General features: G+C 34.3%; 6 protein-coding genes across 6 annotated transcripts; 2 read left to right on the top strand and 4 right to left on the bottom strand.

Annotated features, from left to right (window-relative positions):
• Nucleotides 1-55: 55 nt before the first annotated feature.
• On the bottom strand, nt 56-6,877 carry nup98 (putative nucleoporin 98; the record flags this gene model as incomplete). The annotated part of the gene is made up of 7 exons (XM_020580708.1): nt 56-567; nt 640-884; nt 969-2,478; nt 2,734-2,818; nt 2,899-5,876; nt 5,958-6,170; nt 6,748-6,877. The coding sequence occupies 7 exons, from the start codon at nt 6,875-6,877 to the stop codon at nt 56-58; spliced, it is 5,673 nt and encodes a 1,890-aa protein (XP_020428748.1).
• A 678-nt stretch (nt 6,878-7,555) lies between these two features.
• PPL_09920 (uncharacterized protein) lies at nt 7,556-8,916 on the top strand (the record flags this gene model as incomplete). The annotated part of the gene is made up of 5 exons (XM_020580707.1): nt 7,556-7,620; nt 7,802-8,116; nt 8,216-8,531; nt 8,609-8,864; nt 8,906-8,916. 5 exons carry the CDS (start codon nt 7,556-7,558, stop codon nt 8,914-8,916), a joined length of 963 nt encoding a protein of 320 aa, XP_020428747.1.
• A 57-nt stretch (nt 8,917-8,973) lies between these two features.
• Nucleotides 8,974-11,461, bottom strand: PPL_09919 (uncharacterized protein; the record flags this gene model as incomplete). The annotated part of the gene is made up of 2 exons (XM_020580706.1): nt 8,974-10,505; nt 10,564-11,461. 2 exons carry the CDS (start codon nt 11,459-11,461, stop codon nt 8,974-8,976), a joined length of 2,430 nt encoding a protein of 809 aa, XP_020428746.1.
• A 60-nt stretch (nt 11,462-11,521) lies between these two features.
• PPL_09918 (uncharacterized protein) lies at nt 11,522-14,459 on the bottom strand (the record flags this gene model as incomplete). Its single annotated transcript, XM_020580705.1, has 4 exons — nt 11,522-13,233; nt 13,347-13,371; nt 13,676-13,740; nt 14,333-14,459. 4 exons carry the CDS (start codon nt 14,457-14,459, stop codon nt 11,522-11,524), a joined length of 1,929 nt encoding a protein of 642 aa, XP_020428745.1.
• A 321-nt stretch (nt 14,460-14,780) lies between these two features.
• Nucleotides 14,781-15,677, top strand: PPL_09917 (ankyrin repeat domain-containing protein; the record flags this gene model as incomplete). Its single annotated transcript, XM_020580704.1, has 1 exon — nt 14,781-15,677. The coding sequence occupies one exon, from the start codon at nt 14,781-14,783 to the stop codon at nt 15,675-15,677; it is 897 nt and encodes a 298-aa protein (XP_020428744.1).
• Nucleotides 15,678-15,836: 159 nt separating this feature from the next.
• forJ (formin domain-containing protein) lies at nt 15,837-22,110 on the bottom strand (the record flags this gene model as incomplete). Its single annotated transcript, XM_020580703.1, has 8 exons — nt 15,837-18,029; nt 18,149-18,457; nt 18,541-18,780; nt 18,854-19,877; nt 19,991-20,202; nt 20,296-20,401; nt 20,493-20,641; nt 20,821-22,110. The coding sequence occupies 8 exons, from the start codon at nt 22,108-22,110 to the stop codon at nt 15,837-15,839; spliced, it is 5,523 nt and encodes a 1,840-aa protein (XP_020428743.1).
• Nucleotides 22,111-23,614: the final 1,504 nt, after the last annotated feature.

The following is a 23,614-nucleotide window of genomic DNA, read 5'->3' as shown; positions in this document are numbered from 1 at the left end:
CATTGTAAACTAAAAATATTTGTTTTAAAAGTTTAGTTCTTTTTTTTTACATTTCTTAAACAGAATGTTGTGCATATATCGATTCTAATAAATCATCTTGACATTGTTGTGTAATAACATTGAGTTGACTGATTCTGTAGTTTTCGGTCAATGGAAGAGTCTTTAAGAATGAACCATAATCGTTTGGTTGTAAAAGCTCTGACTTGTTGGTGTCAATTGAGAGTATCTCGTATGCACTTTGACAGTAGTCCAATAGTCTTCTGGAGATCTCAGAGAGCGAGACACGATAGAGATCGGTGGCACTCTTCTTGTAATAGGTGGTCTGTGAAAGTTGGCTAATCGATAAGCACAACGAAGCGGCTCTGGTTGCCAAATCCTTCAACTTGTTCTTATTATTAAAGTAGTTCATTGCGTTCGATTTCGAAGTGATATCCTCGAGGCACTCTCTAAAGTGAGTAGAGATATAAATAAATTCAACATAGACTGCACCACCAAAATTCCATGAAGCAATGACATCTGCATGACCTTGGAACTTTCTTAATAATTCTTTCAAATTATTATATTGAGCTATATTATGTTAAATAATTATTATTAGTAATTTAAACTATATTATTTTTTTCAAATTATATTTATAATTACCTGTAATAATATAGTTTGGACCGAAATCTTCAAGAATTAAATTATGAGCTAATGAATATTGTCCAGACTTTAACATATATAAAAATTGATCCTTTGGTCTGTGTTCGTAACCAAGACACCAAGAGTAGCACTCATCAATCCAAATGTCAGGAACCAATAGGCTGTTGGTTAAAAACTTTCTATCTTCAGGCCTAAGACCATAGATATGTCTTGAAATTAATGATTTCATTGCATCTTCTCTTAAGCTAAATTTGCAAAGATAATAAAAATGATTAATAAAATGAATTCATCAATTTAAAACAATAATATTATTATTATTATTAACTTACAAACAATGTTTATCTGGAATATGTGATAAAACATAGACAGACCATTGCCATAATCCTAATCTTTCAAGTTGAGCTGCAAATGAACAATGAAGGAGTGGTTGGTTATTGATATCTGGTTGTTTGTTTAGTTGAGGAAGTGCTTGAAGAATGGAGAACAAACACCACGACAAACTATAGTCGATGATATCGGTGGTAACATTCTCAGGATAGAAAATATTATCGAATTTATCGAAGCGATTGATACCAAATAACTTTAACAAGAGATAGCAAGTATCATAGTATTCCATACGGCCATGTAATGATTGACTGATGTTCTTTGGAATGTAATGAGGCATTGGCGCAGTAGAGATTCGCTTTTGGAACGATTCTTCATAGGAGTGAATGATACTTGGCAATGGTGAATTGAATGTGTATTTATACCAGAAATTGATGGCAAAACAACGATACCAATCATTAACATTCTTGTAGACGAGGTCAATGTCACCAGAGATAAGCTTGATAATCTCAACTCTCTTTGTTTCAAAGTTTGCAAGCAGTCCTTCTTCATCCCATTGCTTTATTTGAGCAAGAAGCATGTCCTTTCCGTTGGAATCTCCCCAAGCCTGGGTCATCATCAATGCCAAACGAAAGTCTTTGTTTGTCGATGCAAGACTTGTGGATTCATTGATTTGCTTGGCAGAGAGATGAGAAAAGACGGTATCCAAATAGTTCGATGGTTTCTTCTTCAACTCTTTGATCTCTTGGTCGACGATCGGTCCAACTACATCCTTCAACCATTGATTCAAACTCAATCTTCTCTTTACCTCCTCACTGTATGACAATTGGGTGAATTGGTTGTTTGCACCCCAAAGAGCAGTGACCAACTTCCAAATTCTACTGGCAACTTCATTGCTCTCCTTTGAGGTGTGAATTGCCAATTGCTCTTGTACTTTGGTGAGATTGAACCAACCATCTACATTCTCCTTGGTCGATACACTGGAATGATTGAGATGACTCTTTAGGAACTCAACAACAAGATTAGATCCACTGGTTTTAGTTGGCAACTTTTGAAGTACAACTGTTTGGTTCGATGATTTATGTGGAACTACCAATTGGCCGTTTGGTCCCCATCCAACACGGAATGATCTTCTCATTTGAGATGAATCCATGGCCTGAGGTTTTGTGTTCAACTTGAAAGCATAATCCTTGGCTGGTACTTTCAAATCCAAAATCTTTGGATTGATCACAATTTTTGAGAATGGATCTTCAACTGGTTCTGGAGCAACTGGAACCACTTGAATTGATTCATTCGATTGTTGTTGAATTGGAATCAATGATTGTGGGATTCTTGATTGCGGAGCAACCGATGTTTGTTGATAAATCGATGATTTCAATGGTGAAGTAACAGATGGTGTGAAATTAATTGACATAGATTTGGTTGGGTGTGGTGTGGTCATTGGATTGAATCTTGAAGTCGAAGCTTGTTGCTGTCTTTCAATTGGGATCATTGGAGGAGACAATCTTCTTTGAACTAAAATTAATTAAAATAAAAATATTGATATAATGTAGAATAAAAAGAAAATAAATTTATTAACAACAATGGTTTTGATTTAAATATATAAATATTTAAGTGTCTTTTTATTTATTTATAATTATTATTATTATTTGTGTAATTTATTTATTTATTTATTATATAAATATATAGTTAACTAAATGTTGGTTGTTGATTTCTGTATATTAACTCTCTTCTCTTATCTTTTTTTTTTGTTTTTTTACATATACAAACCTTTGTTTGAAGATGGAGATGACAAAGAGTTCTCGTAAAAAGATGATAATGGAGAGACATTTGTATTTTCAACTTTAAACATATCCTAAGATGAATAAATAAATAATTAAAATATGTTAGTTAAATATGTTCTTATTTAAACATTATTATGATATTAGTACTTACTTCATTTCTTTGAGTTGGGTTATTTGATTTTAAGGTTCTCTTGTTGAATGGGGTCTTTAAGAGTTTTCTATGTGGTGACTGCTCAGTTTCTTCATAGTCGTCAGTGATTTCATCGAGTGTGATGGTTGCAGAAAACTTTGGTTTTGGTACGGTGGCAGCTGGAGTTGATTCCACTTCGATGGGAGCATCCTCAAGAGTGTCCGGTGCAGAGTATTTGCTAAAGTGCTCGACCTTGAATCTCCAGAGACCTGCATCACCGTCGTACTCGAGGAATTGAATTCCGTCGTTCTTTGATTTGCGCTTGAGTAGTGATTCGTAACGAGTGAGATCCTCCTCGGAACGACGATATCCACCCTCGGGGTTCAATGGCCAACATTGTTGGAGAGTGACAAGTGCACGACGGTTGAGACCTTCACCAACCTCTGGCTTGGTAGAGTCATCGGGATAGATGGAGATCTCACGTGTCTTGATGGTTACAATATCATCGAGGTTGATATCACGAACATCTACATCACCAATGAACATAACCGAACCATAGCCTGTACGTTCAATGATGAAATCTCTGACGTTTGCCAACTCGTAGTCCGACATCTTTTGGAGCTCCTCAATAGAAGGACGACAAAAGTATGATGGTTTGGTGAGTTTTGGTGCGTGTGGGTTGGTCTTTAGTTGAGCGGTCGATGATGATGAGTTGTTGCTGTTAGTGTTGGAAGATGACGCTGCAGAAGCTGGTGAAGTTACACTTGTATTGGATTCTTGGTTATTGTTAATGTTGTTACTGCTGTTGCTATTCGATTGACTGTTGTTGATGTTGTTTGATTCGTAGAGTGATTGAGTGGAGGTATTGTTCTTTGGTGGTGATCCAAAATTGGTTGTTGAAGAGGACTTTGGAATTGGTGGTGAAGTGTAGGAGGTTGTCGAAGATGAAGATGATGCCTCTGAAAGATTTGGATACATTGATGAGGTGTAGGAGGTTGACGATTCACCTAGTCCACTCGAGCCAAGATTCAAACTGCCAGTGAGTGATTCTTCAGTTTCATTGGCAGTGTTGATCTTGAGAGATTTCGAGTATTTCGAAACGAAACGGTCAAAAGTAAATTGGGGTGTTGGGAATTGTGTTTGAAGTGGAACCTGTGAATATTGGCTGGCATAACCTGCGTCAAACTCAACACCACCATAAGTAGATGCATTGAAACGCTTGGGAACCAATTTGGTTGTTGAACGTGGTGCGTAGGTATGATAGGATTTGGTGGAGAGAGCCGATGCCGAAGCGGCAAGAGGTGCCTTTGGCAACGACTTCATTAGCTCTGGAATGGGTGGAGGTGGTGGCACTGGGAAATAGGGTGTAGAACTGGCAATCGAATTGTTCAAGTTGACCTGTGGTTGTTGAGTGACTGCAACGGCTGCTGGTTGTTGAGCAGTGTTGGCGGTCAATGTATTGGCACCCAAGCTAAGACCAAATGGTGAGCCGAGTGAGCTGGTTTGAGGTTGTGCGAGTGAACCGAGTGAACTGGTTTGGTTATTCGGTTGGTTGAAACTGAGGAATGACGATTGTGCTGGCTGTTGTCCGAGTGAACCGATCGAACTATTTCCGAATAAATTGGTTCCAGTGGCTGGTTGTGCGGATTGTCCAAAAAATGAAGATGGTTGTGAAGTGTTGCCGAGCAATGAGCTGGTGCCACCCAAGTTAAGAGTTGGTGTAGCCGATCCGAGGCTGCTTGATGTACCGAATAAGCTTGGTGTAGCGGTGTTGCCAGATCCCAGTGTGTTACCAAACAATGATCCGGTGGTACCTGTATTTCCTGTGAGACTTAGTGTTGGAGTTTGGCTACCCTGTCCAAATAGCGATGGTGTTGAGGAGGTTTGTTGTTGTTGATTTTGTGTGTTTCCAAAGAGGTTGAGACCGGTGCCACCTCCCATTGGTGAAGTGGTGGCAGGGGTTGTAGTTGCGCCAAAGAGTGAGTTGGTTTGTTGTGCAAATGGCGAGGCCGGTTGTTGAGTTTGTGGAGTTCCCATGTTTCCAAACAAGTTTGTAGTTGGTTGAGATGTATTTTGTCCCAAGAGTGATGGCTGGGCGGAAGTTCCCGATCCCAATCCAAATGGCGATTGTGTGGTTGTTGCGGACGATCCGAATATACTTGAGGGTTGTGCTTGTTGAGTCTGTTGCTGAGTGGAACCAAATCCAGAGTTACCAAAGATGCTGCTTCCAGTGGTCAAACTTGACGAACCAAATGGAGTGGAGGTGGCTGGTGCTGCCTGACCAAATGGCGAGGATGTAGCAGTGCTTGAAGTGGTACCGAATGGAGTGGTTTGTGTTGCTGTCTGACCGAATGGCGATGTGGTTGTGCCGAGTGTGGATCCCAACGATGTTCCAAATGGTGAGCTTCCAGTAGTGGCAGTAGCGCTCTGTCCGAATGGCGAGGAACCGGTTGCGCTGCTTCCAAACGGTGAGCTACCAGTGGTCAACGAGCTGCTGCCGAATGGCGATGGGTTGCTGACATTGGCACCGAATCCAGTTGGTTGAGCGGTTGGATTGAGTTGACCTTGTTCTTTCTTACGGTAGTCTTCTACACGCAACTCCTCCGGTGACTTATCCTTATACGCGTCCATACCACAGATGGAAATCAATCGCAAACCTTGTTCGGCATTGGTCATTTGATAGGGAGGATTGCCTGTTCCAGTTGGCTTCTCGGCGGTGGTAGCACCGAAAGAAGTCATCGAGCTCGAACCGAACGGTGATGAACCGCCCATGGTAGTACCACCAAAGCTGGTACCGAAAGGACTGGAACTCGTAGCAGTGTTGGCACCTGCCAACAAAGAGTTTTGTCCGCCACCAAAGAAGCTTGTCGATGCCGGGGCAGCAGCAGTCTGTGTAGACATACCGAAAGGTGTGGAAGCGGTCGCAGTTGTACCAGAACCAAATGGATTACTAGATGCAGTTGATCCGAATGGTGCAGAAGTATTTGAACCGAATGGACCTGAATAATAATTTAATAGTTTAATGTTGTTAATATCAAAATATACGTTAGCTGTTAACTGTTAATTGTTTTAGTACTTACTTGAACCTAATGATGTACCGAATGTTGATGTTGGTTGTGTTGCACCACCAAATCCAGATGTTCCTGATCCAAATGAACCGAAACCAGAGGTGGCAGTCGAGGCACCAAATGTAGAAGTTGGTTGAGTAGATCCGAATCCACCGAATCCACTAGTTGTTGATGCTGCTGGTGCTGCAGTCTGTCCAAATCCACCACCAAAAGGTGATCCAAAAGCTAATAAATAAATAAAAAAAGAAGAGATGTTAGTATTTATTATTCATTGGTTAAACTAAATATAAAATATGAAGTTAAGTAACCAGTATAGTTAAATTAATTTATATATGTTTGTTTTACAAAATATAATATAAATGTAAACTATCATGTTTAGTTAGTAATAGCTGTTTAGTATGTTTTAGTTTAATTTAGATTTGTTATGTATCGATAAATGTCGTTTGAACTCACAATCAATCAAACCGAATCTTCGAATCAACTTATCAATCAATCAAATAATATTATTGGCATATTGCATACAATATGGCATGATATCATCTTTTCAATCAATAATTAGATAAGGATCAATCATTCAATTAAGATCAATTGAACAACCTTTTATATGATTTATGACATTAACAACAAGTCTAATTAAACTAAACTAAACACTTTCTATTGTAGTTTTTCGACTAATAACTATATTTGTGAACATCACACAATTGTGATTATATTCCCAAAATGTATGTCTACTATTACTATTACTATTATTATAACTAACTACTTAACACATCATATTTAAGTGATGATTGATTGATCTTACTTGATGTGGTTGAAGGTGTAGCAGAACTACCAAATAAACTAGTTGATGTTCCAAATGGTGAAGTTGCTGCTGGTTTGGCTGTAGTGGAGCCAAATCCAGAGAATAAATTATTACCACCACCACCAAACATTATTTATTCTATTTTACTTTTGGTTATTATTATTATTATTCTTAATATATGTTGATTGATTTTTGATTATTATTAGTTTTTGTGATTGATTACTATTATCTATCTTATTTATTGTATACAAAGTTAAACTGAATGACTTAACAACAATTCTATGAAATAAACCTAATTAATAATAAAATATAACAATAACAATAATAATAAATAATATAACAATAAGAATAAAGTAATTAAGATTTTAAAAAAAAAAAGTAAAAATATAAAAACGTAAAAAATATTTCAAAAAAAAAAAAGCAGTGAACTTGTTTTTAGTTTATTTTTTTTATATTTCTTTGTTGTTCAAATTTATAACAAATAAATAAAAAGAGTATTGTTTGTTTCAAAAAAAAACTTAAATGCAATAAGTTAGTTTTAGGTGATACTGTTGTATTTATTGTTTAAAATTAATACTCCATCAAAAAAAAAAAAAAAAAAACAAAAATTAATAGGTGTCGATGTGGTAACAGGTGTTCAGAAAAATTCGTTGAAAATCAAAAAAAAATGAGAAAAAAACGCGGTTTTATTCTATGAGATCAAAGAATTTTTATGGTAATAGAACAGATTCTATTGAGGGAATTTTTGTATTTTTAAGGGAATTATTATAATCCCTTAATTTAATTTAAACATTAGTAAATGCTCAAAATGAAACTGTTTATTGATTTATTAGGTATATTCATTAATCATGAATCAGAATCAAAAATAAACATGTATAAAGTTTATATAAATTTTAATTTAATATATTTATATTTTTGATAAACTTTTTTTTTTTTTTTTTTTGATTCTGACGAAATGAAATGTATAAATCTGATTCGTTAATTTAATATAAATATATGCATATCATTTTATTTAATAGATCAAATTAAAAACACACAATATGTTTTTAATAAGAAATAATAATAATGTTAGTCTATCAAAGTTTGGAAATATAATTAGGTGTGGTGGTATTAGTAGTGGTAGTTACAGAAACACAATCAATAGTATCAATGTAACAAGATCGTTTTGTACAGCTGCTAAGCCATTACCTATTGAATTAGAATATAATATAATCAATCCAACAAGTGCAGCCAAGACAGGACTGGACAACTCCCTAGATAACATCATTATCTTACACGGTTTGTTTGGTGCCGGTTCAAACTGGAGATCAATCTCACCAAAGATTGCAAACGAATCAAATTGTAATGTAATTCAAGTAGATCAAAGAAAGTAAGTTATCGAATATATAGACCAGATATAGATAGATAGATAGATTGATTATAAGTAAAGTAATGATATTAATGGGTTTCTATTATCTTTTATTTATAGTCATGGATCAACAAAACATGTTGATGAATTCAATTTATTGGCAATGGTAGAAGATCTCAATCTTTTGATCAAAAGTAAGAATGTCAAGAATCTATCACTTATAGGCCACAGTATGGGAGGTAAAGTTGCCATGCTCTATGCATTGTTCTACCCAGAAAGCATTCATAAACTGCTGATCGTCGATATTTCACCGCATGATCTCACACGTGACACAATGGACGACTTTAGACGGTATCTCCTCGCAATGAAGTCATTAGATCTCACCACTATCAAATCTAGAACACAAGTAGAGAAATACTTTGAACCAGTTGAGCAGGTATGTATTGATATTAGAAGAATCTTATAATTAATTAATCATCTTACACTCTTTATATATTTTTATAACCATTTTAGAATATTGTAATTAGAAGATTCTTATTAACAAATTTAACATTAGATGAGAATCAAAACTATAAATGGAGGGTAAATATAGATTCATTGTTAGCCAATTTACACGAATTGTCTCGATTCCCTGCACCTCCAGGTGCCAGATATCTGGGTGATACTCTGTTCTTGGGTGGCGGTAATTCAAATTTTATCAGAGAAAAAGACTATCCACTCATCAGAAAATATTTCCCAAATGCTCAGATTGAAATCATTCCAAACACAGGTCATTGGATTCATGCTGAAGATCCTGCATTATTCACAAAGTTAGCTTCTAATTTTATTAAATAAAAAAAAAAAAAAAAGGTATACATAAATTATAATTCTGTCTATGTTTATTTATTTATCTTTGGTAAAACTTTAGCAATATCACTACCAAAGAAATCGAATACTCTATTGAGTTTATAGTTCAACTCTAAGAATTGGAATGGTTTACCATTGAATCTAGCTTTCTGACTTTTGATGAATCCATCACGATCCACTTCATCTTCATTCTCATCAGTGTCCATCGTATCCTCATTGGATTCAATACGTTGTCGAATTCCAAGGAATTTACAAGTGTCTTGAAGATTATCATTGAAACATTTCGATCCATTGATGATGTTGAGTTGAACGATTAATTCATGGATCGAATCGAAATCTGCATCATCTGGAAGTTTAGTGTGAACTGACTGTAAGTATTCTCTTTGGTTAGGAACGGTATGTGCTCTTGTTTGGTGAAGAGATGCTCTTATTATCGAATCATCGGATTTCCAAAGTTCTTGAATACATATATATGCAGCGTTGGCATCGTTTTGAGAGAGAACAATGATTCTTTTCTCATCCCAAAGTATCAAGACATAATTGAAGAGACGGTTGTAATCCATGGGGTTTTTAACTGATGTTTGTGAGTATACGAAATCAGATGTAACCCATATTCTATTATCAAATATCTTTGTCAAAGTATTATCCTTAGTGAGAAGTTTCCAAATTGGTGTTTTATAATAGATTGATTCTATAGGAAGAATACAGTACTTTTCACACTTGATTAGATTTTCATACTCTAATATAAGTGTTGGGTGATAGAAAATTCTCTTTACTTGTTCTCTGGACGAAATCAGATTCAATAGTTTCTGACTAGTCTTTGGTTCTGCTGGTACCACTGTTTCTTGGATTTGTACATCTTCTTTCTCCTCTTCGAAATCGTTTTCACGTTCATCTTCACCATCATGATCTGCTGATGCGAAAATTGTAATATTGTCACCAATATCTTTGATTCTTTTCTCCAAATCTTGGATACTTTGTTTGTGATCACGATTTAGTTGAGTGCATACATCACTTGTCAGTTCAACAATTCCATCAATGTTTGACTTGAATGCACGAGTTTTAGTGAGCATCAGTTTATGTGCAACAACTTTGATATCTTGCTGGACAAACTGTGGTTGATACATATCGATAAGTGAGTTGTTCTCTGACAGGGATGAAAATTGAAGTAAATTTAATTTCAATCCTTCTAAATCATGGAGTTTAAGTGCGTAGTGTGTTCTATAGAAATGACAACCATGAACCATCCACCTCATAAGTTGTTTTTCATTAACTCTAATTGTATTTTTGATTACCCATTTGAAAAGATCTAGAACATTAGTACCAACTCCCAAATGTTCTGAAACCATGAATGAAACTGTTTGTCCAAATCCAAGTTTTCTCATTCTCATGCATGCTTGTATAAACTTGTCTTTGGTCATTCTTGGACCTACTGTAACGATTGCATGTGTTTCTTTTTCAAATTTGATGTTGACACCTCTTGTGTGATAATCATCAAGATAGACAATTACACGATCCAATCTGTTGGCATATGGTGATTGATGGAACAACAGTTTCTTATCATCTCTATCCATTGAAATGAGATTACCATTCTCAAAGTAAAGCAACTGCATCGGCTTTACTGGGATCGGTTTTCTCCAAGAATGATTTGGCAACTTGGAAATTGGTCATTCCGATCATCAATGCACCGGAATCAATGAATACTCTTGCAAATGTATCAGTCTTTGTGACACGATCGAGAATACTGCAATTCTGAGGAATAAAGTGCACTTGATTATCCTCTTGATTGAGAATATAGTTAAATACCTCGGTATTGGTGTATAACAACGATGGAAGATCTTCTTGTTTGATAGAGAGTGGGTAGAGAATCGATGTGTCATTTGTTCCAGAGAATCCAACAGTGTGAGTGCCAGATACAATATCCCAAGCAGAGGAATACAGTTTCTCTGGATGTTGTTTGGTTTCGAATGGAAATACAAGCTCATTCAACCAGAAGTTGATTACTTTGATATTGTACTTAAAGTATTGATAGAGTTGATTGACAATACGATCGTTTGAAAGTACGATACTCTGAAGACTATGAAATTCAAATGGAATGTTTTCATCGATTCTAATCCATGATCTATAAATATCATTCTTCTTTTGTTGGTTACAAGTTGAAACCAATCGGATTAAGGCATCTCTAAACTGGGAGTATGAAAGTCCTTGATAATAATAGGTCAACAGTGTCAAGATAATTGTGACATCTGGATGACTGAAGAATGATGTGGGTGAAGGTGTGTCTAATGCAAGATATGGTACTGCTAGTAATGTATAGAATCCACCATTGATTGATTTTCTCATTCCATTCATTTTAATAATTGGATTTGTATTTGATCTCGATCCATAATCCCTTGACCAAGTTTTAGAGAGACAATATAGCAGTACTCTATATTTGATCAAACCTCTTATAACGGTATACTTTGATTTGTATTCATCGCTTTCAAAAATAGTTTTGGGATCGTCAGAGTCATCATCCATTCCACAAAATATTCTTCTTTAGAAGTATGTATGCAGCTCTCATATTGTTGAGTGGGACATTTATCTTATCGTGAAACGACAATAGGCCTTCTTGCTGGTAACAAAGAGATGAGAGAGTTCCTTTTCTTGAAAAATAGGAGGATGTCTATTGTACAATTCAGAATCTCCACATTCGACAGCCACTTTTCTATCGATATGATAAACCAAAATGTAGAACGCCAATGTCAAACGATTGCTCATGATGGGACATTTACTGACTGCCGACTTGCCAACACTGCCCATTGCAAACATAATGTCAACCAACTGACTTGAATCCAGCTTTGAAATAATTCCACCATCGAATATTAGATCCTCTATTTGATAGAGGGCTATTCTCATATTGGAGATATCCTTTTCACAATCCGCCAGATACTTTGTTATTATCTTTACTTTTCTTTCCAAAGAACTGTCTTTTCCAAGTAAAGACCCAAGTGGTTTCATTGGTACTGCCACCCTATTCACTATACTATCTTTCCATGTTGAATTATTGTTGATTCTTTCTTCTTCCATCGTTGTGATTGAATCTTCAAATTCAAAATATGAATTAAAATCATGAATTGTATCAACAATCGAATCACCAGTCAAACCATTGACAATTACATCGAGTGATGGTTTAATGTTTAATTTAGCATTCCGATATTCACAATAATCGATCCATTGACGATTCAATCGATCATGTAATGACTCCATTTGCAGTCGACATTCATTAATAATTGGCATTGTTATAACTCGTTGATCCTTGAATTGATCGAGTGAAAGAAGTTCTTCAAGTTTATAACATCGATGAATGATCTTTGGAATCCATTCGGAATGTCTTGGCGTTAGCTGTTTGGAACCTTTATTCTTTAATATTAAACTATAGAATGAGAGCATCATTGATTTATAGAAGATAGTTGATTCTTTACAATGTTGTTGGCAAAGTGTATGAATGAGAGATTTGAATGCAATCCACATTGGTGATCTTCTCCATGGATTTGGTGGTATCGGTGTTGTTGTTTCTACTGATGAATTCTGTGGTGATTTGTTGCTGTTTTTAATGATAATATGTTCTGGATGAACAGACTTGTAAAAAGTTTGATTCTCCATTGTTGATCCTAGTTGTAAACATGTGGCAATCGATGGAAGCAACCAAGATGTGATCAATCCAATTGAACCTTCATTCTTGATGATTGGAGACTGTTTGATATTGTTCGGCATTTCCTTTTGATCACGAAGATTGATGAGATGATCGATGTGTATATCTTGAAATGAATAATGTAGAGATTTATAAATAGAGAATGGAGTGGTCATTCGTAATTTAGTGGTGGTCGTTGAGAATTCCGATAGCTCTGGATAGATCTTGTTGAGATAGAGAGTTGAATCTTTTGGTGTTTGAAACAAGATACAATTATAGATTGGAAGATAAAAACAAACAGCTTTGTTTGTTTGGAGTTTCTTTTTGACGGTTGCTGTGTCTTGTGGATTCTCAATGCTCGATATGATCTCACTGACTATCTCTTGAAATAGAATAGTATTGTTATTAAACAACAGTTTTTTCTCATTGAATTTAAGAATTGAAATAACTTTTTCAAAACTCCTTAGAATCTCCAAACCAACTTTCGTTTCGGTCTCCAACGAAGATTCTCCCGGTAACACAGTACCCATAAATAAATTTATTAAAGCATCTTCACTTAGATAATATAGAGATTCAGGAGTATCTAAATCCATCTCTTTAAAAAGAACTAACCAATTATCTAAATAAATAAATAAATAAAAAGAAAGTTAGATGACTTTAAGAGTATTCTATCTTTATAAAAAATTTATATTTACAATTATCTGTATGATTGAAATAGGTTTGTGAACTAACTTTCAATCATTTTTTTAAATCTAAACTTTATAAAAAATTAAAATTAATGTTAATTTATTATCTTTGCAAAACATCTGTAGTTGAATATTGTTTTTATTAATAAAAATTGTGTAACATCATTTTTATTTTTTTCATCCAAAGCTTGGATGAAAAAAAGCTTTGCAAAAAAATTTTTTAAAAAAAAGAATAGATGACCCTTTTATATACTTTTAGTATTGGGTGGGGTTGTAGAGTATAAAATGTAGGGAAATCGGTTCTAACATTTTAGAAACTCCTAATTAGGAATCCCCAGATATGTGTCCTATAGTCAAATTTTTTATTTAACACACCACTCCAAAATTTAATTCTTTAAAGAAACAACCTCGAAGAACCTCTTGTAAGAGATGAGGTACAACTAAATATAATTTAATAAATAGAGACTAAGACAAAGCATAAATAATTATTAATGATATTATTTTACTAGTAATAAAATAAAAATTAAGAATTGTAAAGGTTCCTTCACCAAGGTAACATCATACTAATATTCTCTATTCTGGAAGAACAGACTTGTAAAATGTTTAATATATTTGTTAAATAAAAAAAATCCAAATATGATGAATTCTTGAAAATAAACCTTAAAAACTTAAAAGTTCAATTTTTTAATTAAGAGAGAAAAATAATTGGTCAACCACCCAAATTTTAATATTTTTACATGTGTAATTCATTTTTTACACCTGGTTTTTTAAAAAATAAAAAAAAATCATAATTATTTGGCAACTATTGCTCGGGAGCATAATTTTATAGTCGCAATCAAAGCAAATCACAGAATTTGTCTTTATTTTCAAAAAATACTTAGTGTCAAGGTGATCTTTTATTCTCACCAACCTCATCAAAAATGGAACAAGAATTGGAATGGTTTACTATTGAACCCATCACGATCCACTTCATCTTCATTCTCATCAGTGTCCATCGTATCCTCACAACTTGTCGAATTCCAAGGAATTTACAAGTGTCTTGAAGATTATCTTTGAAACATTTCGATACGTTTATGATGTTGAGTTGAACGATTAAGTCATGATTCTTTTTCTCATCCGAGAGTATCAAGACATAATTGAAGAGACGGTTGTAATCCATGAGGTGATTGATTGTATCTGTGACAATGAAGTCTTTTATTGATTTTACCTTAAAACTTTTTTACAAATGCACAAAATTTTAATTTTTTTTTTTTTGGTTTACTCACAGATTGGGTTAAAAAAAACAAAACTGTCTCCCAACCACTTTCGCCTGCGCATTAATTTCAAAAAAAAATGTAAAATTAAAAATTAGTGTGGTTAATGTGATCACAGTGGTTTTTTTTATTTTATTCGATTTATGGTTACAAGCAAGAGCCTGTTTTGTTTTGTCTCGAGTGGGATGTGGGTAAGATGAATAGATTGCAATGCATTTGAATATTAAATGTATCTAGATAATCTTTTCAGAACGATATTCCACAATGTGGTGTTAAGAAACAATATATTCAATTTAATTAGTTATATTCATACCAATCATATTAATTTCGAAAGTAGTAGTATCAAAGCAAAGAGATACACTTGGGATCAATTATCATATCATCCAAGTCAATTAATAAGATATAGATTGATCGATCGATTTTACCAATCATTCGATAGGGAAATAGTACCTATACTAGGAACACGATCACTTCATTCCTATGATGCTCCAGGATTGACCTACTTACTGGCATTTATCACTGCAGCTTCTTGTAACCAATTGGAGATAGTCAAGTTTTTGATGAATCAGTTCAGTAGAGATACAAGAGCAACTGATTTGATTGAACCGGGTCACTATCATACAGCTGCTTGTAATGCCGCCAAGAATGGACACTTGGAAATCATCAAATTCTTTCATTCCGATCCGAGAAGTACCAACAATTTCAATGAAGATACAATGCATTTCGCTGCTTCCAAGGGTAGATTGGAAGTTTGTCAGTTCCTCCATGCAAATAGAAAAGAGAGAGCGGGTATCTATGCTATTGATTGGTCTGCCGAGAGTGGTCATTACGAGACGACAAAATATCTTTTGGAGAATGGATACCAATGCAGTGAGCATGCTATGATTCACGCAGCAAAGAATGGTCACTTGCAATTAGTACAACTACTTCACAGTCACGACGCTAAGTGTACTCACAAAGCGATTGATCTCGCAGCAAAGAACGGTCATATCTCAGTCATTACCTATCTTCATAATAATCGTAAAGAAGGATGTTCTCTCAAAGCACTGGAGTATGCAACGAACAACAAACATACTGAAGTTGTAAATTATTTAAAGGAATCATCTTTATTAAATACAAGTTAACTTTCTTTATAATAAGAAGAAAATAAAACAAAAAGAAAGAAACTATTTTAAAAATATATTTAAATAAATAAGTAAAGGGTTTGGGTTGGTGTTTTATTTTTTTAGATTACATTATTATCAATGAATGAATCCAAAGTATGTGTGTAGTGTAGATGGTTATTAATGGGAAATGTTGGTTGGAACTGCAATGGTCATTGGTATATCAGAGATGGTAAGACCGAGTTGCGAAGGAGTTATTGGTTTCTTGTCTTCGTAGAACGATGAGGGTGAAGACGATGTCGAAGTTGACAGATGATCATGAATCGGTTGAGTTTCAGACTCGACGGTTGCAAAGTGATTGCCTTCGATACTGTTTGGACTGCCAGCGATGCCAGACTTCTTTGATTTCTTTGAACGGAAGAGATCTCCAATGCCTTTGAATATCTTCTTGGCTTTATTACCGACTTTCGATGATTTCTGTAGGGTGTTTGGCGAGGCTACAGAGTCGCTGGTGGCGTTGGAGTGTGGTGATGAACCGTTGCTTGAAGAATCAGAGGTGGTAGACTTGGCAGTGGTTGAAGTGCTAGTGGAAGCTGGATGATTAGCTCTATTCACTGACTTCAATGCAAACATCTGTTGTGGTTGTTTCTGATCTTTCGAACCAAACGTTGGATTGGAAACAGAGGATTGTAGAGGCGATCTCGTGCTGTCGTGAGCCATCGAATTGGAACCAGTTGCTGCCGGTTTTGGAAGTTGATCGATTGTGAATGTAGGTTTAATCTGACGTTGATGCAATGGAATGTTTGTACTAGTACTAGTAATGTTATTGTTATTCTTATTATAGCTTGTACTTTGCATTTGGACGTTTGGATACTCTGGATTATTCCACAATGGATTCTTCTTACCACCGACACCTTCGACAAATGACATTGAATTTCTCTTGGTATTGTTGGATGAGTTGAGAGTATTGTTGGTGATTGACTTTAATTGTGGTTGTAGATTTGGTGTAGAGTGTCTCTTATTATTATTATTATTATTATTAACAATGTTGTTTATACTAGGAACAACAGGCTTGTTCAATGGACTCTTGACAGTGGTAGTGTGTTGTTCGTACTTGGGTGGAATACACTTGACTTCGTTGTTGATTCTTACTCTTCTTACCTTGCTCTTTGATTTGAGGAGAATGGTAGTTGGTTTCTTTTGAAGTGGCGTGTTGGAGCTAGACGATCTTAGATCCTTGGCTTCGATACGTTTCAGTGTAAGATTACTTGTCTTACCGGGCTGCTTCAATGGGAATCCCTTGTAGTTGAGTTTGGTAGTGGATGGAGAACGCGATATCCTTGGCATACTGTTGGGGTCAAAGAGTCTGGCTTTCAGTTGACTGATACGAGAACTGTCTCTACTAGCGTTGTTGTAAACACCAATCTTTTCGACTTCCTTTGGAGACTGTGAGTTTTGTTGACGCATCTTGAATGCCATTGCAACCTTCTTTTCTTGTTTCTTCACAGCCGATGGAGTGGTGCTGGTGCTGGTGTTGGTAATGGTGGTGGTTGTACTCTTTGGCTCAACCTTTGGAGATTTCAATTGATTGAGTATTGGCAGAGTAGTTGGCATTGCAACATTATCGAGATCCAGCTCAATGGCGGTACCGCTCTGCCTCTTTGTTGGACGACCTTCTTTCTTATTCAATTTGGAAGTAGTTGCCAAATCGTATTTCTTCTTTGACGAAAGAGTTGAGTATTGATTGTCAACCATGAGCCTATCTCTGGCTTTGAGCGAAACTGGCAGTGTCTTGTGCTTGTTGCTCTTCTCGATTGGATCAACACTGTTGGCGACAGACCTTAACTTTACATTTCTAAGAGTAGAAGCCTTCTTATTGTCTACATCTATAGGTTGACCGGGATGTTCGGTTGCCATCATCTTCTTGCCCAACGACATATCCTTTATATCGTTAACAGTCAGAGAATCAAGATCCTTCTTTCCACTACCACTATTATTACCACCACTGTTGTTGTTCTTCTTCTTAAGTTTACCAATGAATCTCTTTAGAGAATTCTTATCGGTTGACTTCTTTTCATCATCTGACCTAGCAGTAGAAGTTGCAATGGCATTGATGTTCTCGGAAGAATCTTCCTTGGCTGGCGGTGTGTTGTTGGCAACAACAGTCTTGTTTGTGGAAACAGTTGGATGTTTCTTTGGTTGAGCAGTCTTGGTCTTGTTGTTCTTCAACTTGAGATTCTCCTTCTCTCTCTCATTGTCTCTATGAGCTTTGGTAAACATACCAATAAAGTTATTCAACATGATAAAGAACTCCTCAGGTGTTTGACAATCCTCCAAGAAATATTTCATTGAATTCTTAAAAACATCTTCAACCTTATAATAATAATAATAATAATAATAATAATAATAATAATAATAATAATAATGATTAGTTAAATAGTTAATTTATAAATATATTAATTAAATTAAATTCTTTAAAGATGATTACTTACTTGATTAATGTATATTGATACACCATCTAATTGTTGTTGCTTTGTGGATACAAAACTCTTCATCTTATTTATGAATGCATCAGTACCATTCGCTTTGGATTGAGATTCAACTTCCTTTTGAACAACGGTCATCTCTGACTTCAACTCTGTGATCTGTGAAATCATTTCTCGCCACTGTACTCTACTGGCAGGTTCTAAAGATGCAACAGTCTCATTTGTAATCATTAGATTTGGGAAGCTATCAGCAACTACCATTGCTATATGATGTAATAATGTTGTCTTATTATCAATTGACTTTGTATTTGATAACTATATTGAATAAAAAACGAATAATAATAGTTAATATATATAATAACTAATAAAAAAAGATTAAAAAATGAATTTAAACTTACTGTTAACAAACAACCTAATTTAAAACCTTCAGCATTACCTCTTGCCGAACCTGCATTCAAGTAATTACCAATCTTCAAGATCAAATGAAGTAGCATCTTAAAGTTATGATTCTTTAGAAAAGCATTACAACAAGACTCTACAAACTTGGCGGCAATCATGATGTCATCAATAACAGAGTCATATTGTTGTTTAAACTTTAAACAATTTAATCTTTCTCTTAGCTTTGGTACTTTAAGAGTCTAATATATACATATATAAAATAATATGTTAGTTATTAAAACTATATGTTTAGTAAACATTGTCAATATTTACCTCTATTAAAAACAATTCAACAGGAGCTAATAAACCTTTATCACCAGTATAACTTTTAAGTTGTTCTTCTTCCTCGGCTGTCGGAACACATTGAATTAGAACCAATACCATTTCCTTGGTGAGTTTCTTCTCGTCCATCGAGATCATTGCATCGGTTAACCAGAGCGGTGTAATCTTGAACTTTGACAGTAGAATACCAATGTTGTTCGATCGACGTATATCAATAAGTGACACCTTCTCTGGTTCTCTCGAAAGCTTTGGTGTGGTATCATTGGCAGCACCAGGTTTCTTTGCACAGAACAACTCTTCCAACACCTTATAGTTCAAATCGATCGACTTGCAATCATCCTTTTCCCAGACGGTTTTCTTTATCTTTGACGACGGTATCTTGTTCCAGAACAACTGTTTCATTGCAACCGATGGCATCTTCTCATTCGACTTGGCAATCACATCCTTACTGACACTGGCAGAACCCTTTGCACTTTTAGCCATCGGAGGTGGTGGAGGTGGCGGTGCACCAACGCCTGGAGGAGGAGGTGGAGGTGGAGGTGGTGGAGCAGAACCAACACTTGGCATCGGTGGTGGAGGTGGTGGTGGAGGTGCATCGCCACTAGTAATAGGTGCAGCCAAACTATCAGAAGCAGTAGTAATAGTTGTAGAGGTAGATGACTCTATTGTTGTTGTTGTCGTTGTAGTTGATGATGGTGTAGCAACAGAACTCAAACCCTTTGGATTAGTTATATCCTGAAGTGTTTTGATTGAATCTTGTAGCTTGACAACGGCATTACTAAACTTGGTACTATCATTGTTACAAGAAGGCAGAGTAGCAAGAGACTGAGTGAATTGCACCAGTAGATTCAAGATAGTTGATCGGTCAACTTGTTGAAGATTGGTGGAAGGTACATTGGGTGAGTGGTCGTTGAATGAAATAGAGAATATCTCTCTTAGAAGTGATGTTAAATTTTCATCTTGCTTCTCTGCTTTCAATTGATTATGTACTGCTATACAAAGTGAAATTGGATCACTTTTTTGTAAAAATTAAATAAATAAATAATAATTAGATTATTAGTTTAGATTTTTTTAAAAAAGAAAATATCTAAAAAAAAACTATTATTAGTTTAGTTAATAATATCTTACCCAAAATTAATTGTTCTATACCAATTGTCATTCTTTTCGAAATGTTGAGAGAATTGATTTATTTGTTTCTGTAACTCTGTTGAATTTTCAGTTTGTAGTAATTCAAAGAGTCGTTGGAATCTCAACATAAGAAACTCTGTCTTTAAACTATCTTTAAGTTTATCTGTTTTAGCTCGTACAATTATAGTATTAAGTAGAATAAGACATTGTATCTATAATTAAGTAAGTATTATTATTATTATTAGTATTTGTCTTTCTTCTTTGCTTTCAATAAATATTTAATATTTATATATATATATATATACCTTATATTGAACTTCTTTTTCTAATATAATAGATTCCAATATCCATTTAAATCTATTTTTATCTCTCTTTAGAATTTGAATCTTTTCGATTGCTTGTAATACATATCTATAGATTAGATTATATTAAAAATGATTAGTTAGATTAGATATATATATTCGATTATCAACATGTTGATAGTAATTATAATATAACTTACTTGTGACCTTGTTCAGAAAAATTACAAACATTGGTACAAATGGAAAATAATGATGATTTAATAAATGAAGAATGATGTTGATTCAATAGAATAAGAAACATATCACCAAATGATGATGGTGTTTCAGATAATAATGATTTCATTCCATTCTATAATAATAATAATAATTAGAGATTAGTTTATATTAAGAATTATAAAAATATAGATTTAACATTGTTTATCGTCGACGATACATTACATTATATTGAGTTAATATATATAATATTTTAATACATTCTCTGTCAACTCCTAGATCGGCATCCAGAAACTTTGTTTTTTTACTATTTACAGAAATGATATCCATTAGCGATGAAATACCACCCATTTGTATGAATTGGTCGATCCATTCGTTTGGCAGAGTGTTTGGTTTGATGATAGGTGGCGGTGAAGTGGTCGATGGTGTCGATGCATTTGGACTGATGGCGCTTTGCTCTAGGTTGGAACTTAGTGCTACCAATTTGATCTCCTCACACAGCTGTTGGATATTCTTGAGAGTCGGTTGAATTTTCAGCAGATGGATATACTGCTCCGGTTTCTTTACGGTTGAAGACGATCTACCACGACCACCAACTCCTCCACCGCTGAGATTACTACTGCTGGTACTACTCATCTCACTCGGTGACATTGATACAGAGGAGGTGTCAGACTCACAGTCACTTTCGTCCGTGTCGAAACAAGTGATAGCCGATGAAACACTGGAAAGACTGGTACTGCTGCCGAGCGTTCGATTCTGAAGATCGAGAACATTGATGATTTCCTCCTTCTTCTCGTTGGAGAGCGTTGTCAACAGACTTCTAAATGTAAACGTTGTCTTCTCACCGCTTGTGTTATTTGGCTGTCCAAACGATATCTCAGATCCATCGTTTAGAAGAACTTTCTTCTTTCGTTCCACTTTGATTTTATCTACATAGGTTCCATTGGTGCTGTAGTCTATGAGATAGGGAACAAGAAGAGTCATCGCACCACTATGATGATGACTTTGATGTTGTTGCTGACTGTTGTTGCTTGTTGTTGGAGTGTTTTGTGGTGAGTTGGCTGCTGATGGCATTTCAAAGTAAATCGATCGCTTTCTTAGTATAATAGTACAGTGTTTTCCAGAGAGTAGTCTTTCGTTTGGGAATTTAAAATCCATTTCAACTGAACGTCCAAAAGATGATTTTATCTGATTCAGTTGCAACTCCTTCTGTCCTTTGGCTTGCGGTTCCAGCGACGCCCACACACAAAACTTCCGGTCGGAAGCAACCACCAACGATGATACTGTAGTCGAAGATGAAGAATTGGAACAATATTTAGGAGAAGTGTGTGGTGGCGATATAAAATTAAGAGATTTTCTCGGACTACTATCAGTACTACTATTCGTGCTGCTGTTTGCTACATCTCTAGGTGAATTATTCTTACTCGTTCCTTTCCTAGGACTCGTTTTCTCTTGATCTACATTCTCTACATTCTTTATCTCCTCAACCTTATTGAAATTATTTATCTTTATATTTTTTTTTGATTCTTTTGATGTTGCTCCTGCTTCTCCAACAGAATTAGAGGTGAAGTTGTTTTGATTTAAGAAATCTAATGTAGATGACATTTCTAAAATCTATTGGTATTATCTAATATTCTAATGTTGGATAATATCGTTGATTTAGCTTGGTTGAAGTCAATCAACAACTTCCTTCAAAAAATAATTATTTAATATTAGTTAGCTATTTACAAAAATAATAATTTATTCCAATATCTATTTTATTATTATTATTTAAAATCAACAACTACAATATATTTATTATGTTGATATTTAATATTGGATTGGATATTGTTTGACTATAGATAAATTGTTTATTGTCCAATTTTTCAAAGTTTAATAAATAATATTGTTTTTTGTGATGATCGAAGTAATAATAAATAATTATAATAAAGTATTATTGTTATTGTTCACCAATAATATTGATCAATTGGTGATTTAACATAACTGGAGAAACAACACAAACAAACAACTATAAAAAATAAATAAAAAGAAACTAAATGGAAAACACCATCGTCATCAAACCAAGATATATTACTTCACTCAAAGACACATATGTATATATTTTTGATGAGCTCTAATACCACGACATCTACCACACACCCAATCAAATCAAAATCATATTTTTGTGATTTTCAAGTGTTAAAAATTGCTTTTATATAAAATAACAAAAAAATAGTAGTAATTGGGGTCATTGAATGAAGTGAAGGACACATAGGTTTGAAAGAAAGTGAGAAAAGTGGAAAAAAACAAACTCTTGTACAACAACAACAACAAATTAATTTTTATAAAAAACAAATAATTCTCATATTATTATTTCATTTGGTTGGTTATTATTTTGTTTTTAAAAACACTACGATACATGGTAACTGACCGTAGAAGATGAAATTGTATATGGTGGTTTAGTTGATTTGTATAGTTTATAGATGTATGATCTACCACTCACTTCTTTTTTTAATTAAGGGAAGATAATGATCTATTATATGAATATATATGTGTTTATTTGTTTGATCAATATGGGTGAAAATGAAAAATTGTAGTGTGAAATAAAATTTTGTATTTTTTTAATATGTGCATGTGCTACATTAAGTGTTTGGTATTGGTGTTTATCACTGTATTGTTTACTTGACTGTAATGGGGTTGGTTGATTTATTACAGTGATTTTGAATTTGTTAATCGAAATTGAATATTCAGCTGCAGTTTTATTTGGTTGTTGGTGATTTGGTATTAGTTGGAACTTGAAAATGATAGGATTTTAAAGGGATATTTATCATGAGTTTAGTAGTTAATCATCATATTACTATTTAAAAATTGACATTGTCGTTGATATTGATAAAAAAGTTAAAATATGTGGAGTTGATAGTTGATCTTACCAATAAACATTAATTAATTATTTTATTAATACAAAAAATTTTTTTTTAGAATGAAATATTATTGGGGATTGATATAATTATCATATTTGTTAAGAATACTAAAACTAGTAAGTCCGATAATTAATTTGTATTGAAATTTATAATATCAAAAAATATTTTGATCTTCTTTACTTGTAATAATTGAATATTGTTCTTGTTAA

Source organism: Heterostelium album (assembly GCF_000004825.1).
Source record: "Heterostelium album PN500 unplaced genomic scaffold PPL_scaffold11, whole genome shotgun sequence".
In the NCBI taxonomy this organism is placed as follows: Eukaryota; Evosea; class Eumycetozoa; order Acytosteliales; family Acytosteliaceae; genus Heterostelium; species Heterostelium album.
The sequence above is the reverse complement of the archived record's forward strand: the minus strand, read 5'-3'. Positions and strand labels throughout refer to the sequence as shown.